Source organism: Amblyraja radiata, chromosome 18 (genome assembly GCF_010909765.2).
Source record: "Amblyraja radiata isolate CabotCenter1 chromosome 18, sAmbRad1.1.pri, whole genome shotgun sequence".
Classification (NCBI taxonomy): Eukaryota; Metazoa; Chordata; class Chondrichthyes; order Rajiformes; family Rajidae; genus Amblyraja; species Amblyraja radiata.
The window spans coordinates 34,908,386-34,926,925 of record NC_045973.1 but is presented as its reverse complement, the minus strand read 5'-3'; the positions used below and the strand labels follow the sequence as shown (position 1 = coordinate 34,926,925).

The 18,540-nt window shown below is 46.0% G+C and overlaps 1 protein-coding gene across 2 annotated transcripts in view; it reads left to right on the top strand.

Annotated features, from left to right (window-relative positions):
- Positions 1 to 18,540, top strand: part of cpne9 (copine family member 9) — a 385,757-nt gene that overhangs the window by 48,439 nt on the left and 318,778 nt on the right. For both annotated transcript variants that reach the window (XM_033037106.1, XM_033037105.1), the window contains exon 3: positions 8,656 to 8,696. In XM_033037106.1, coding sequence (XP_032892997.1) covers positions 8,656 to 8,696 — 41 coding nt within the window. The remainder of the gene's footprint in view (positions 1 to 8,655; positions 8,697 to 18,540) is intronic.

The following is an 18,540-nucleotide window of genomic DNA, read 5'->3' as shown; positions in this document are numbered from 1 at the left end:
TGAGGGAGGAACCCAGAGCACCCAGAGAAAACCAACATGATCACGGGAGAACATAAATTAAAGTCAATGGATATTTTTAAGGCAGAGATAGAATTCCTTGATTAGTACGGGTGTCAAGGGTTATGGGGAGAAGGCAGGAAAATGGGATTAGACGCAGATATCAGATGATTTAATGGTGGAGTAGACTCGATGGGCCGAACGGCCTAATTCTACTCCTATAACTTGTGAACTTGTGAACTCTACACAGCCAGCTTCTGAGTTCAGGATTGAACCCGAGTACCCGCAACTGTGAGGCAGTAGCTCTACCAGCTGCCCAACAACTTGTGGCATTACTAAGAGTAGTAGCCCCCCCTCGGTCATGACTGTCCATGGGTGATGCATCCTAGTTTGCAGGTGATGTGTGGTCGGATGCAAGCCTGGGCGATGTCATATGGAGGACAGGCTGGTGCCCATGTAGCACGTCCCCCCTCTTCGCGTCGCTGATCGATCCAAAGGAACAGCAGGGCCGTTACAGTTTGGCACCAGCGCCATCGCAGGAGCTGCCAGAGCGAGGTTGTAGACAACGACAAACTGCCTTAGGTGTCCGACTCCGGATTTTCTTGACGTTTACTCCTGGAGCCTTTTCCATGACTGGATATGGCCACAAGACAGTGGAGGTTTTAAATCAGAGTTTTCCCTCTCCCAGATGGACTGCCTTCCCAGGCTGACGAGCCCCATCTGCCGTAGACTCGTGGGGGCGGGAGCATCTACCTTCCCGTGCAGGTCTATAGCACCTGTCCACAGCATTACTAAGAACCGCAGTGTTAGAGGTGCTGTTCTTTACATTAGAGGTTAACCTTGCAGTGAACACAAAAGATTGCATTGCGCTGTTCACAAAGGATCAGGTAGTTCTCCTGGAGGCCCGACCAGCAATTATCCAACACATAATACAGATGATAGATGTAAAAAGCTGGAGCAACCCAGTAGGTCAGGCAGCATCTCTGGAGGAAAGGAATAGGTGATGTTTCAGGTCGGGACTCTTCTTCAGGCTGAGAGTCAGTGACGAGGGAAACTGGAGGTATGTAAAGGTTCAGGCATCCATTTTCCAGGCCCCCGTTCCCCATGGACGTTCAGTCACTCAACAGCAACATCCTCCACCAGGAAGGCCGTAACGCCCTCTGTTTCTTCCTCGACCGCAACAATAAATAAACCCTGAACCTTTTCATACCTCTAGTTTCCCTCTCAACTGACTCTCAGTCTGACCCGAAGCATCACTGATTCCTTTTCTCCAGAGATGCTGCCTGACCCGCTGAGTTACTCCAGCACTTTATGTCGATCTTCGGTGGTTCCTTCCTACACATAAAACAGATGATCTGCTCAATTCTCTAGTCTTTGGAGAGCGATTCCTGAGCTCGGATGTATTGTGATTCCTACGGTTCCTTCTGATTCCCAGTGTGTTGTAGAGGAAAGGGGAATGGCTTCAGGCCAGAATGGAGGGGGTGGTTTTGTTGTGCTGCATCGGTATCAGCTGGGCAGTAGTAAGGACATGAAGACAGGAAATAGGACCTGTTTGGTGCCCCAAAGCTGCTCCGCCGCTCAGCTGGATCGTAGCTGATCTCTGACCTTCGTGCCATTCTCCTGCACTAACCCTCGATTCCCTTAATATGCAGAACTCTGTCACTCTCCATTTTGACGTGAACTAATTGATTGAACACCGCAGCAGTCCATGTGACTGCAAACATTCACCAAACTTTGTGTGAAGAGATTTCTCCTCATCCTAATCCCTAAATGGCTCACTTCTCACGATAAGGAAACGCCAGATAAATGCCACATAGAAAATCATAGATTCAGAGGTTAAAAGAGGTCATAAGCGATAGGAGCAGAATTCGGCCCATCAAGTCTACTCCGCCATTCAATCATTGCAGGTCAATCTCTCCCTCCGAACCCCATTCTCCTGCCTTCTCCCCATAACCTCTGACACCTGTACCAATCAAGTATCTATCTATCTCCGCCTTAAATGTATCCAATGACTTAGCCTCCACAGCCTTTTGTGGCAAAGAATTCCCCAAATTCACCACCCTCTAAAGAAAGGTACACAAAAATGCTGGAGAAACTCAGCGGGTGCAGCAGCATCTATGGAGCGAAGGAGATAGGCAACGTTTCGGGCCGAAACGTTGCCTATCTCCTTCGCTCCATAGATGCTGCTGCACCCGCTGCGTTTCTCCAGCATTTTTGTGTACCTTCGATTTTCCAGCATCTGCAGTTCCTTCTTAAATGTCTTTAGTCATTAACTATAGAAATAGGATGAAGGGTTGTAGTTATATAGAGATATAGACTAGGTTTTACACTCACTGAACGGATAAAGCTGATGGAGACCTGATGGAGGTTTATAAAATGATGAAAGGCACAGATAGGATCAATGATCAGAATCTTTTTTCCAGCATAGAGGGGTCTAGAACTTGCGAGCATGGATTTAAGATGAGAGGGCAGCAATTTAAAGGCGATCTCTCGGGTAAGCTTCTCACACAGAGGGTGGTGAATATCTGGAATGAGCTGTCAGAGGAGGTAGTGAAGGCAGATGCAATTAAGAGGCATTTGGACAGGTACTCATATAGGAAAGGCCTAGAGAGACCTAATGCGGGCAACTGGGATTTGCATCAATGGGCATTATGGTTAGCATGGATAAATTGAGCCAAACGAGCTGTATATTTCTATCATTCTTATGAAGTATTCCTTGTTCTCTGGGGATAAAATAGAACAGGATGTTAGAAAGAATGTTCAATGGCTTTTGCATTGTTTATGGGTGTTTGTCCAATTTTCTTCTCATTAGGTATCCAAAAAATAAATTTGCAGCCATCACCAACTACCTTCACTAAAGGGCAAACAGGGACATAGAAATAATAAAACAATGTGTAAGCTGATGCGATTGATAAATATGGTCATCTTTGCCCTGCATTATGCAGGAGGTGTCCATGTAAGAATGGGGATAAACTGTAAAGGTGTACTTTCCCTCTGAAACACTGAAATAAATTGTACCTCTTAATTTTCAAAGAACCCCACTGTGGATTTTTAAGCTGCCTATTGACATATTCTTGGTCTTCGTTAGGGTGTTGGAGGTCAATGGGGAGAATGTAGGAGAATGGGGTTGAGAGGGAAATATGGACTAGCCATGGCTTAAATGGCGGAGTAGACTTGATGGCCTAATTCTGCTTCTCTAACTTATGAACCTATGTGGCGGATCAGTCAACCATTGATTCAGCAAGCTTGGAACCTGTCTAAAAGTAGAAACAAGGACCTGCAGATGCTGTGTTGTACCAAAGATAGACACAAATTGCTGGAGTAACTCAGCAGGTCAGGCAACATCCCTGGAGAAAAAGGATGGGTGACGTTGCGGGTCGTGATCCTACTTCAGACTAAAAGTTTGACGAGACCAAACGTAGACTCGGTGGCCGTTTTGCTGAACACTTACACTCGGTCTGCCTAGATCTACGGGATCTCTCATTTACCAACCAATTCAACTCCTCTTCCCATTCCCACACTGACCTTTCTGTCCTGGGCCTCCTCCATTGCCAGAGTGAGGCCACATGGAGGAACAACACCTCATATTTTTGCTTGGGTAGCTTCGAACCCAGTGTTATGAGCATTGAATTTTCTAATTTCAAGTAACTTGTACTTACACTCTCCTCCCCTCACCCCTTCCCCCTAACCCCCTTTCTCCACCCTATTTGTTTTACCAGTTCCTCGGTCCTCCACATTGTTTCTCTTGAGATCACACCTTTCTTAGCCAACAATGGTTCCACCAGGCACCACCCTGCATGAGGTAATCTGTGACTGGTGTCCAGCTTTTCACCCCTCTTCCCCCACTCCCTACATTCAGCCTGAAGAAGGGTCCCGACCCGAAACGTCACCCATCTTTTTCCTTCATAGAAGCTACCTGGCCCACTGAGTTACTCCAGCACATTTTGTCTATCTTTGGTAAATAATCAGCATCTGCAGTTCTTTGTTTCTACATTTGGACAGATTTCAAGCTCATTTAATCAATGGGTGACTGATGTGCTGCCTGAAGGCCCTGTCCCACTTGGGCAACATTTGGACGACATTTAGGCAACAGCCTAAAAAGAGGTAATTGCGTCGTGGTCGGGTCGTGACGCGGGCGTGACGTGTGGTGAGGCGTGGTGACGCATGCAGTGACGCACGGTACTTCCCTGTCGCCCCAGGAGTTTGGAATGTTCAATATCCTGGGGCGACATTTGGGTGTCTCATCATGTCGTGCGCCCTGTCACACGCTGACGTAGGCCGTCCTGTGGGTGACACCCAGTTAGGGTAAGGGTTGGGGTTAGGGACCACAGATGGGCTGTAAAATATTCTTCCTTCAATGCATGGATTTTAAACATTAATATATTAAAATTAATACAATAAAATCAATTGTGCAAATGAAAAGATGTCTGAGTCGTTGAGTTTTATTTATAGATGTATTGGTCTGCTTCCAGATGCGATCACCGTCTCTATCACTTTCACAGGGATGGATTCAGTGAGTGTAGACTGAGCTCCCCTCTCCCCTCTTCGCCCCTCCTGCCCCTTTCCTTCCTCCTCCACTCACCCCTACCCTTCTCCCCTACCCTCTTCCCCTCTTCCTCCCTTCTCCCCGCTCCACTCTTCTCCCCCTTCTCCACTCCCCCCTCCCCTCACATCCCCTTCTCCCCCTCTCCCTCCCTTCTCCCATTATCCAACCCCCACCCCCCCCCCCCCCCCCACTTTCCCCAACGCCCCCCATTTGTGGACCCAGCCCGTGACAGCTATATCCCACTAATAGTACTGCACAAAGGCCACATCATCTGTTTTAGTAACATTGACTATGGGATAAATGCAGACTTTGGGAGAGGAGGAAAAGGGGATCTGAGGGTAGGGGGTAGTGGATAAGGGGGAGAAGAGTGGAGTAGGGAGAATGGAGAAAGAAGAGGGAAGGAAAGAAGGGGGGGAGAGGGGAGAGGGGAGGGGAGAAGGGTAGAGGGGAGTGGAGAAGGAAGGACAAGGGCAGGGGTAGGGACCAATACATCTATATAGGGACCAATAGGGACCAATGCATCTATATAATTAAAAGTTTCATCTTGACCATTTCCTGTTTGCACTGCATATTTTTAGAGAAAACGCTACCACTTACATTTTTGATTTTTGGCCATCTTACTCAGAGTCCCCCTCCGCTGCGCAGGACAAGAGGATTTTCCCCATCAATGAAAAATAAAAGAGTTATTAGTGTTGAGATTCTCTCTCCTGTCAATCACTGCCATGAAGGCCACGCCCCTTCTTGTGGGAGTGTATAAAACCTGGAAGTGTGGGCGTGGCTCAGTCTCTGCCAGATGGGGGAGGGAGAGGTAATTCATCTATATTGCACCCAAGAGCGGAAATCACTATCAACACATGGAGGGGACGGGGGACACAATTTGTTGGTGGTCGCGCGCGCATGCACACACTCACACACGCGCGCGAGGCTTCGGAGGCTCAATCCAGCGCTAAATGCAGCTCAACTGTGCCTGTCTCACCGGGTTAACTACCAAAGATCTTATAGCTCCGCTATAAGATCTTTGTTAACTACAGCCCTGTCTGGACTGATGGGATACCAGCGCTGCTTCTCCGCGCTGGCCATATTTCCCGCAAGCCCAGGCAGGGGATGTCGTCCACCTCTCAAAACATGGGGGAAAATTGTGTCCCCTCTGGCCCCCCCGGGTTTTCCGCCCGTGATTGCACCCTGCTTGAAATGGTAGGAAACTTTTGAATTTGGTGGCCTTGCACCCTGCTTGAAATGGTGGGAAACTTCATTTGAATTTGATGGCATGCACTCTGCCTGAAATGGAATTTCAAGGAATAGCCGTGAGTCATCTGCCAGCCCATCAGCCGTGAGTGAGTGAGCTGCCAGCACACCAGGCTTGAGTGACTGAGCTGCCAGCACAAGAATACATTTTGCCCACAATGTCCATACTAGCCCTCTGGAAACCAGTCCCTTCAGCCCACAACACCCATACTAGCGCTCCAGAAAGTCCCCCCCTCTCCACTGGCCGCCAATATTGGAATTGGTGGAGAGGTGGAATATTGTGTTGGGGGACCAGCCCTCCCGTGTGAACATGGGACCCAATGGGTCCCACTTAGTCTAGTCTATAAATAAAACTGAACGACTCAGACATCTTTTCATATGCACAATTGATTTTATTGTATTAATTTTAATATATTAATGTTTAAAAATCCAGACCTTGAAGGAAGAATGTTCTACAGCCTCAACCCTAACCGGGCATCACCCGCATGACAGCATACGTCAGCGTGTATGTCGTGCAACTTGACGGTTTTACGGGTGTCAGTCACTGACGCTCCGCAGTTGCCCAAATGTCGCCCAAGTGGGACAGGCCCTTGACCTGCTGAGTTACTCCAGCACTTTGTGTCTATCTGTGAAATCTGTCTCCCTGGCTTTAAAACGGATACAAGAACAGCCAGCATTAGTTACACCTTCTCTCTGGATAATCTGTCTGAAAGTCAGTGGAGTTAGTGCGGAACTTCTCCTCGTGAGCCGGCTGTTGACAGAGAGGAGAATAGTTTCAGGGAGTCACATTGTGAGAGAGTTTAACTAGGTTCCTCACTGCTCCCCCCCCCCACTGAAAGGAAAACTCTTTATCTTTCTTTGCCTTGAAGTTTATTTTCCCTCTTTGCAAATAACCGACCAGTTATTTTTGGTCATAAACATCCTTAGAGATAATATTGTTCTCTCCCTTCCCTACGAATGGCTGGAAGAAATGTTTTTAATCATTCTGTTTCTCCAGGGATTTGGTCCCCACTGCTACAGCCTTGTCATTCACAATGCTGGTGCCTGTGCTGTTCATGATGCAAAGAGCTGTTGTGATTAAATTGGTACAATAAAACGGTGCTGGCAATTAGTGTGAGAGAATAAAGCTCGTGCCTTTTAATATCAGTGCAGTTGCAGCATTATTCTGGTGGTGAATGATATTATTTCAGAATGTCTCATCAGGAGATCATTAGAGTTCACCTGGGGACAATAGAGCAAGTTGGAATTTCAAATATTGAAAGTTGAGGAACTTGGAAAAAGCTGAGTACTTTCTGAGAGAGAATGGGACTTACAAAATTGATACATGGCTGTAGTAACTCAGCGGGACAGGCAGCCTCTCTGGATGGAAGGAATGGGTGACGCTACGGGTCGAGACCCTTCTTCAGGCTTGACCCGAAATGTCACCCATTCCTTTTCTCCAGGGCTGCTGCCTGTCCCGCTGAGTTACCCCAGCATTTTGTGTCTATCTTTGGTGTAAACAAGCATCTGCAGTTCCTTCCACCACAAATTGATACGTGGCTGAATGTTGATAATCATAAGTTCAGAAGTTATAGGAGCAGAATTAGGCCATTTTGTCTATCCAGTCTACTCCGTCATTCAATCATGGCTGATCTATCTTTCCCTTTCAACCCTGTTCTCCTGCCTTCTCCCCATAACCCCTGACAACCTTAGCAATAAAGAATCTGTCAATCTCCGCCTTAAAAATATCTATTGACTTGGCCTTAGAGAAATTGCCATTCTCTACCCGAGTGCTGCAGAATATAAATACGAATCGACATTCACATCTACACCTGTTTACATCTTGCTGAGCTTTAAAATATACACATCAGAGAATGTGTGCGTGCACACAACGCCAGATTGAGAGGATATTTAGTTTAGTTTAGAGATACAGCATGGAAATAGACCCTTTGGCCCATCGAGTGTGCACCGACCAGCGATCCCTGCACATTAACACTATGCTACACTAGGGACAATGTTTTCATTTAACCAAGCCAATTAACCTACAAACCTGTACATCTTTGGAGTGTGGGAGGAAACCGAAGATCCCTGGGAAAACCTTTGTGGTCACGGGGAGAATGTACAAACTCTGTACAGACAGCACCAATAGTCGGGATCGAACCCGGGTCTCAGGCACTATAATCGCTGTAAGACAACAACTCTGCGACACCGTGCCGCCCATAATGCGCCCCGTTCCCCACTATTTGAGGCATTTCTTTTAATGGATGTCATGTAAACTGAAGACCCAATTGTTCTCTCAAGACCTGACATAAAATGGAGCAGTTAGTCCCAGCGGTGAGGCTAATATTTAGCCCTCAACCAACATCACCAGAACAGTGATAGACACTAAAGGACTGAAATAACTCAGTGGGTCAGGCAGCACCTCTGGAGAAAAATGATGGGTGACGTTTCAGGTCGGGACCCTTCTTCGAACTGGGTGTAAAACTGAATCCGAAGAAGGGTCCCAACCCCAATACGTCACCCACCCTTTTTGTCCAGAGATGCTGCCTGCCACTGGGTTACTCCAGAACTTTAATGTGTCTCTCTGTTCTGGTGATGTCGGTATAAACCAGCATCTGCAGTTCCTTCCTACACATGAAATTTCACGCGTTTTCTTTGAAAATCTTTGGCACATCAGTATTTGTGGGATGAAGGCAGATTTGGCCGCATCAGGCAGATTCTCCGGTAAAACAAATTGTACGTGCTGTGTGAATGGTAGAAATAACACATCCACACTCTCTCATTTCTTACGTATCTCGCAATACTGCAGGAATAAACTTGGATGTCCTTTGCAATCAGTGGAAATGATAAAGTGTTAGTGTATAAATTATTCCTTTCTACCTCCATAGGAACCTTCTTGATGTGGATACCTTCTCCAAGTCAGACCCCGGTAAGTGTCAACATTTACGTTGTTCTATCAAACAGTGGCTGGCGGGGGTGGGGGGGGGGGGGGGGGGGGTGGTTGGGGGGGGAGGGAATTTATGCTTTTCAAAACATCTGAGCTTGAAGTCAGAAGATCAAACTGATTTTAAAGATGACTCTTAAATCATCCCAAGGAGTGGAAATGGGTGTGAGGGGCATAGAGGTTGGGCTGGGAGGGATAATTGGCCATTTTTGGAAGCATTATGTCAGATGCCTCTTCTTTTAATGTAGTCGACTCCTAAAACACAGATTTTTATTTATTTCTAAAAATAAACATTATTCAGAATTTAAAACAAATATGCAAAATAAAAGTTTGCAGAAACTCTTCAGACATTCTCAGCATCGATACATTAGTGTCATACTCAGTGGTGTTCGCACTTATGTTGAAACAAGTCACCCTTGCCACTCATGTGCCCCCCTGGAGTGATGTAGTCATCCAGTCAAACAGCATGGACAGCAGGCCAAGCCACTGGGTATTTTGAAGGCGCTGATTGACAGATTCTTGATTAGTACGGGTGTCAGTGGTAATGGAGAGAAGGCAGGAGAAGGGGGTTGAGAGGGAAAGATAGATCAGCCATGATTGAATGACAGAGCAGACTTGATAGGCCGAATGACCTAATTCTGCTCCTGTAATATATGAAACAAGCTCTTTGGCCCAATTTACCCACACTGACCAAGATGCACCATCCGCATTAATCCCACCTCCATCCCCCCCCTTGGCCCATGTCCCTCTAAACCCCTCCTATCCATGCACCCGTCTATATTTCTTCCCACATTGGAAGGGTGCCCCACTGGACACTGAACTCAATGTCCAGCAGTGGAAGGACTCTTGATTGTGATCTTCCCTCATAGAGCATTGACTTTGGCTGCTCCGACCTTCAGTGCGTCCCTCTGCACGTACTCTCACAGTCTGGGCTGGGTGGTCAGCAAGATTCCCTGACAGAGATCTCGTTGAGCTGGGAGTCTAACAAGTTTCGGCCAGACAAAAGAGTGTTCTTTCAACAAATTGATGATGAAATGCTTCCAGCAACACTTGATGCCCATCTCCAAGCGTGTCCCTGGGAAGAGCCATTAATCAAAGAATCCTCTGTTATGCTGGTGTTCGGGATGAACCGTGCCGAGGACCTTTGTTACTGGTCTGGGAAATTCTAGACCATGATGCATGGCTAACAAAACTAGGACCAGTCTCAAACCAGTCACTCCCACTCCTCCCCTCTCCCCTCTCCCATCAGGCAAAAGGTACAGAAGTTTGAAAACGCACACCTCCATATTCAGGGGCAGTTTCTTCCTAGCTATTATCAGGCAACTGATTTGTCTTCTCACCAACGAGAGAGCAGTCCTGACCTCCCATCTACCTCATTGGAGACCTTTAATCAGACTTACTGGATTTTATCTTGCACTAAATGTTATACCCTATTTTCTGTGTGTGTACACTGTGGGCGGCTTGATTGTAATTGTGCATAGTCTTACTGCTGAATGGATAGTGTTGTGGTTTTCAATACTCAAATTAATTCAGATCATGCGGAGAATTCTTCAAGAAGTTTAAACTTTTATTTGCAAACAAAAGTTGGTTTTCCCCCCAGCATCAAATTGAATTGAATTGAATTGAATTGAATTGAATGCCTTTATTGTCATTCAGACCTTACGGTCTGAACGAAGTTTCGTGCCTGCAGTCATACATACAATCATACAATAATAACAACAATAAACACAAATTAACATCACCACAGTGAGTCCTCCAAGCACCTCACTATGGTGGAGGCAAAAATCTTAGGGCTGCAGTCTCTTCCCTCCTCTTCTCCCTCTGCGCTGAGGCGATACCCCACCGGGCGATGGTAAATCAGTCCCGCGGCTCACCGAACCCCGCAACGGGCCGGCTCAAACACCTCGGCCCGGGGTGGTCGAAGCTGCCGCCCTCCAGTCCAACGGACGCAGCCACTGGCCCGCAGCTGAACCCAGGACTCAGGTCACCGCCGCCAGAACACCGTTCCAGCCACCGGAGCACCGTTCCAGCCCCGAGCCGGATCGCCCTCACGTGAGTGCCGTTCCTCCCTCGAGCTGGGCCACTCCGACGGGAGTGCAGTTCCACCCTCGGGCTGGGCCACTCCGACGGGAGTGCCGTTCCTCCCTTGAGCTGGGCCACTCCGACGGGAGTGCCGTTCCACCCTCGGGCTGGGCCACTCCGACGGGAGTGCCGTTCCTCCCTTGGGCTGGGCCACTCCGACGGGAGTGCCGTTCCTCCGTCGGGCTGGGCCACTCCGACGGGAGTGCCGTTCCTCCCTCGAGCTGGTCCACTCTGACGGGAGTGCCGTTCCTCCCTCGGGCTGGGCCACTCCGACGGGAGTGCCACAGCCCCTCACAGGAGAGTCTCGGCCCCTCGCCAGGCCATCCTCATGGGAGCACAGTTCCAGCCCCGAGCTGGGCCGCCCTCACTGGAGCGAACCCAGGGCGAGTCCTGACAGGCTGCCTCCGGAGTCCCGAGGTCGCCAGCTCCGCCATTAGGCCTCAGCGCAGACGGAGGCAGAGAAGGGGGATACGACGAAAAAGTCGTATTCCCCCCAAGGGAGAGACAGCAAACCCCGTTTCAACCCCCCCCCCCCCCCCCAACCCCAACATAAACACAACCTAAAAACCAAAAACACAACTAGACAAAACGAAAAAAAAACAACACAAAAAAGTAAAAACAAACGGACTGCAGGCGAGCCGCAGCCGTTCCCAGCGCCGCCATTTCCGGCACTCATGTGGAGCTCTCTCTCACTCTCTCACTCTCCAAACAAAGGATCATCGCTTTTTATACCATTTTCAAATCAGCATGCCCTACCCCTGTTACATTTCCATATCCAATCATTTGCTAACATTACCTTATTACCAGCCAATCACTTGCTCCCACTTATCCCCTCCTTCCCAGTACATTTCCACATTTGCAACTGATGTAGGTGTCACATGACTCCTTGTGGCCCCTTCCCCTGCAATGTGCGTTTAACTCCTTTGTTCAGATTTCATTCCAACAAAGTGAAATTCACAAAAAATAGACAATTCCCAGAACCCACTTCTCAAAATACAATAGATACAGTGATCACACAATTTATATTATCAAGACATTGTTCCCATTAAACCTATACATATTGGGAAATAATGTAACTTCTTAAACTACAGATCTAAACACAAAGATCTAATGTATTTACTCCTAATATATTTCCCAGATGATCTTCTTTATAAATTATATTTAAACTAACATTATCTTACATTACACACTTTAAAATAGAAATTTACTCTGTCTTTAAAAACTCACATCTCCTATCTTCCCAGCACAGCAAGGGTCATTAAAATGTCTCACTTGATTAATGATAATTGTCTCTTGGCCATCATACACTCCCTCCCCCTTTCTTGTTATCTCTAGGGGATGGCATTCCAGCTTCATCCTTGGGCCTCTTTACGACTTTGCCATCACACTGACAACATTATTCAAAGGATTGTTACATCTCCAGACCCACTGGTCTTTCTCAAAGCCTGGTCACCTCAGTTTTTATAAACATAAGAAATCCAACATACAAAGGTCACATACTCCTCACCCAACCAACTTTTGCCCTTCTCTTTCCTCTTATCCCAACATGAATATAATTAAACGTAGCTAAAGACTGGCTCACAGACCCCGAGACGCCTTGCTATCTTAGACTAATATAAACAGTTGTCAGTGTAAACTCTGAGCCCTTTGTGTTATAGTAGAGCTAAGGAATGTGTCCTAACGAAAAAGCATGTGGTCTGTGACCAAATGACCTGTAACCTGAGAATGGCCACACTAACAAACTACATTTAAATACAAATCAGATTATATAAGATACATTTAATACAGAAGATAATATTTACTATAATAGCATGCATCAAAAAAGCTTTTCACTGTACCTCAACACATGTGACAATAATGAACTAAACTAAACTAAACTAAAATACGCCCTGGGAGCATTTGCTTAACAGACATGAGTTCAGACCACAAAATGGGCAATCCTATTCAATGTCCATGTAAGTATGAATATTGACTTCGCTAATTTCAAGTAACCCTTGCATTCCCTCTCTCTCCATCCCTCCCCACCCTCGTCAACCTCCTAGTTTCACTGTCATCCTGCTGAGTTTCACTGTTTGTATCCACTCGCTATCACTTTTTCCACAGCCAACAATGGACCATTGTGGGCTCCACCATTCCTTGATCATCGTTGCTGACTTTGATTTGTTCTTTTCATACCTTTCATTCATCTGTTCTTTGTACCTTTACATACCTCTAGTTTCACTCTACCCTGACTCTCAGCCTCGACCCGAAACTTCACCTATTCTTTTTTTCTGGAGATGCTGCCTGACGCGCTGAGTTGTAAACCAGCATTTGCAGTTCCTTCCTGCACCGTATGTCCATGGGAGGTTGTTCACCATCACTGCAGTGTATCTACAGCATGTGTTCTCATATAGCCTCTACACTGAGATTGCAGTACTACTGAGTGCAGTAACTCACTGAGGTTACGATGCAACACCCTCTGCCTAGTGAAACACGTAATGGTTTGGGAAGCCGAGGGCAATCAGGATTTGGCAGCAAACACAACCTCCAACAATTAGACCATAAAATACTGGCAAAAATAACCACTGCGTCAATCATCACAATTCTTTCCAACATCCACGGCTAAATCTGGTTCTTTGAAGGTCTGAGGCTGCCACCGTGCTAATGCGAGGAATACCACAGAAGGCTGCGGAGGCCAAGTATGTGGATATTTTTAAGGCAGAGATACGTGGATAGATTCGCGATTAGTACGGGTGTCAGAGATTATGGGGAGAAGGCAGGAGAATGGGGTTAGAGATAGATCGGCCATGATTGAATGGCGGAGTAGAATTGATAGGCCGAATGGCCTATCAATTCTACTACTACCACTTAATACTTGCTCTAGTCTTGCTATAGAGTACATAACTGGAGCATGGAAATGCTGCTATTAATTAAAGAGATTGTTTGTGCTGAAGGAGATGGATGGTTTATGGACACGCGGGTTTAACATCTCATTAGAAGATAAGTGGATAGATTTATTCGTGTAACAGTTCTAAATCTGGGTGCCAGTGTATTCAGTGAATCTTGTGAAACGGATTGTGAAGATTAGCTAAACACCCCAGCCCCATCGAAGAATTTGTGGACGCAGATCAGACCATCACTCAAATCAACCATTGACTCCGCTTGCAAGGATGAGTCTCACCCCGGTCACTCCCTCTTCTCCCCTCTCTCATCAGGCAAGAGGGACAGAAGTGTGAAAAAGCAAGCCTCTCTTGGCTCATGCTTATTTAAGCGCACGATTTATTATACTTAATAAGGAGGATGTAGATCAGTCAGTATTAGTTGACCTGATCCATGTCATGTTTTACTGCATCTGGTTGAGTGTCTCATGTTATCTAGCCTGCGAGTCCAGCCTCTAGTTAGATTTGTGGTTGAGCTTGACCTGACACACTCCTATGTATTTTAGAAACTAGAAACATAGAAAATAGATGCAGGAGGAGGCCATTCGGCCCTTCGAGCCAGCACCGCCATTCATTGTGATCATGGCTGATCGTCCCCAATCAATAACCCGTGCCAGCCTTCTCCCCATATCCCTTGACTCCACTAGCCCCTAGAGCTCTATCTAACTCTCTCGTAAATCCATCCAGTGATTTGGCCTCCACTGCCCTCTGTGGCAGGGAATTCCACAAATTCACAACTCTCTGGGTGAAAATGTTTTTGCTCTTTGTGTGTTTTCTAAAATAAACAACTTATACTCATGTATGGATTCTGAGTTATTACGCATTCTCCTGATTCATGAGTAGTTTATTAATCAAAAGAGCAATAATGGAATTCACAGTTCGACTTTATAGTGTGTTTTTATAGTGTGCTACAATTCATATTGTTGTTTCTGATGTTTTGTTTTGTGGACAAAAGAGCAGTGATACACATATAACATTTCACAAACCCCAGTGGTTGCTATACATCAATATAGCTTTTAACTTTTTATAGATGCCGGCACACTGTACAAAACAAAAGTACTTGCTGCTTGTAAACAGGTCCTGGATTCTCTCTCACATTTTGGACCACATTATTTATGCTTGCAGGGAGCAGGGGTGGTGAACAACAGCAGCCTCAAACATTATTGAGATTTGGGTGTGAGACATAAACGTTAGTACGTACCATTTCGTGGCATTTAGGCAAGCAAACTACGCTATAAAAGTTGTCTATATCATTTGATGGTCAAGGGGAGTAAGTGAGGAGGCAAGTGTAGTTTAGAGATACAGCATGAACAAAGGGCCTTCAGCCCATCGGGTCCATGCCAACCACCTGTTCACATGAGGTTTCCCGCTACACACTAGAGGCCAGTCAACCTACAAATCCGCACGTCTTTGGGATGTGGGAGGAAACCGAAGGACCTGGAGGAAACCCACGCAGTCACAAGGTGAACGTGTGAATTCCTTATAGTAATAGAAACAGGCTTCATACAGCGTGGAAACAGGCTCTTCGGCCCAACTTGCCCACACCGACCAACATATACACTAGTCCCTGCCTACATTTAGTTCATATCCCTCAAAACCTGTCCTAACCATATACTTGTCCAAATGTTTCTTAAACATTGCGATAGTACCTGCCTCAACTACCTGCACCGGCAGCTCATTCCATACATTCACCACCCTTTGTGTGAAAAAGTTACCTGTTAAATTTTTACGACCTCACTTTAAATTTATGTCATGATTCCCCTACTCTGGGCAAGAGCCTCTGTGTATCTACCCGATCTATTCCTCTCATAATTTTGTACACCTCTACAAGATCACCCCTCATTATCCTGTACTCCAAGGAATAGAGAACCAGCCTACTCAACCTCACCCTATAACTCAGACCCTCGAGTCCTGGCACATCCTCGTAAATCTTCCCCGCACCCTATCCAGCTTGCTTCTTCAAAGTCATTCTTGGAAGTTACCTGCTAAAAATATTTGTCACTCCATGCTTTGTCTGTTTTGATCTTGTTGATCCTTCATGTTAATAGCTGCGTTGTCTTCTTCCCTTTTCCCCCCCACTCTACAGTTTTAACTAAGTCCAGCAAGACTCCCGGTTGGAAAGTCCCAGCTGAGGAAGAGATACCAGACCGATCACAGGGGTCACGGCTTAAAAATAAGGGGTAGGCCATTTAGGACTGAGATGAGGAAAAACCTTTTCACCCAGAGAGTTGTGAATCTGTGGAATTCTCTGCCACAAAAGGCAGTGGAGGTCAATTCACTGGATGTATTCAAGAGAGTTAGATATAGCTCTTAGAACTAACGGGAACAAAGGATATGGAGAAAAAGCAGGAACAGGGTCTTGATTCTGGATGATCAGCTATGATCATATTGAATGGCGGTGCAGGCTCGAAGGGCCGAATGGCCTACTCCTGCACCTGTTTTCTATGTTTCTATGATCCGTCTGCCAATAGTGTTCTTTGCCCCTCCACCACGATTGTCACATCTGTGTCTGAAAGCACAGGTGGTGAGACCTGGCTGTGACAGAGAATTAATGCTGGCAGAGATTTCCTTCTGATGGAAAGCTGAGCCAGAAGACCTATTGACGTCATGAAAATGTATGAATGCTTGACTGGGGCTATTGTTGGGCGGTCCTTGGAAGGGTCCCAAACCCAGTGGGACATGCTTTCAGAGGCACTGCATGAAACAAAGTATGCCAGGAAGTATGCCAGGAAGAACAAGAACCTAATGATCCTGATTCATCATGTCAGCAATCAGATTTTGAAGTCCCTGTCACATCTACACGGCAGTGAGCAAGGAGATCCATCCCGACAAGGTCAGAATTAGTAGCGAGACAGGCGTAGAGTTTGTGAGGTTTTCCTGCAAAAAGGACCTGCATTATGATAGATCAGTGCAAGTTCTTGTAATGATGGTAATAGTTTGATTCAAAGAATGAGCAGTTTAGTTTAGTTTATTATCGCCACGTGTACCGAGATATCGTGAAAAGCTGTTTAGTTTAGTTTGTTGTCACGTATACCGAGGTACAGTGAAAAGCTTTTTGTTGTATGCTAACCAGTCAGTGGAAAAGACTGTATATGATTACAATCAAGCCGTCCACCCTGTACAGATACATGATCAGTGGAATAACTTTTAGTGCAAGATAAAATCCAGTAAAGTCCGATTAAGGATAGTCCACGGGTCTCCAATGTGGTAGATAGTAGTTCACGACAGCTCTCTAGTTGTAGAGAAGAGGGTTTCAGGTTTTTGTTGCTTGTTATCCAGTCAGCGAAAAGATTTTACATGTTCACAACCAAGCCGTCCACAGTGGAAAGAGTGGAGCGATTGTGGTGAATATTTGCAGATCCACACGCATTCCTGAAAGGGTAAACAGAGGTAACATTTTAGGCCCAAGGCCCTTTGTCAATGCAGACGATAACACTTAACTCTGCGATGAAACGTGGTGTGCCACAGTCTCTTCAGATCTTTCCCCAAAATAGGATTTAAGAACAGCTCTTCCTTCTCCAGCTCACATGTAGGTATCGGCAACACCTCACTTGGGCTTGCGGGTATGAGCTGTCATGAGAGGTTGGACAGGCTGGTACTTTTTTCTATGAACCATAGGAGGCTGAGGGGGCAACCTTATTGAGGTGTACAAGATCATGAGGGGCATGGATAAAGTGAATACTCACAGTCGTTTTCTCAGGGTAGAGGATTCTAAAACTAGAGGCGATAGGCTTAAGATAAGTGGGAAGACTGTTTACAATCTGCATTAACGATTCGGATGTATGGATTGAATGAAATCTGCTGATGATATAAAATCAGGTGAAAAGCAAAAGGGATGAACGACATTCTAATTTGCCAAAGGATATGTACATGTTAATGAACAGAAAACAATATGAAACGTCGGTATAATATGGAGAAATGTCAGCTTAACCACTTTTGTAGGAAGAACAGAAAAATGTAATATTATTTATGTGCGAAGAGAATACAGAATAGTGATGTGCAGAGGGATTTGTGGGTCTTCCTGAAAATATGGAGGAGCCCTGTGAGATTCCGTCTGCAGTACTATGTATAGACCAGGGCTCTAGTTTAGGAAACATATACTTGCAAAAGGGGGAATACAACAAAGGATCCATGGATTGATTCCTGGAGAAACATTGAAAGCCAATGTCTGCGGGGACACCGGATAGAAGTATATAAAATGACGAGAGGGATCGATACAGTGGACAGTCAGAACCTTTTTCCCAGTATGGAAAAAACACTGGAGGACGTAGCTTTAGAGGGGCAAAGCTTAAAGGAGATGTTAGGGGAAAGTTTTTTACCTAGAGGGTGGCGAGTGCCTGGAATGTGCTGCCAGTTGTGGTGGTTGAGGCAGATATGGTAGTGGCTTTTTAGAGACATTTGGATAGACATATGGATATGTAGAGAATGGAGGGATATGGATTATGTGCAGGTAGACAACTATGGATCTGGAATTGTATTTGGCACAAACATTGTGGGCCGAAGGGCCTGTTCTTGTGCTGAACTATTCTATGTTCTATGTTTGACAGGATAAATGGGCGAATTATGTTTCTTTTTTCTGAGATACCCAGAAGCAGAGGTTGGAGTCTCACAATAAGGGATCAGCCACTTAGGACTGAAGCGAGAAGAAATGTCTATATTCATAGTGAAGCTTTGAATTTCTCTATTGACGAAGTCTGCCCCTCAGAAATAACAGAGATTGATTGATGTTTAGATGTTAAGGGAGTAAAGGAATATGGGTGACAGACACAAAATGCTGGAGTAACTCAGCAGGTCAGGCCGCGCCTCTGGAGAAAAGGAATATGTGACGT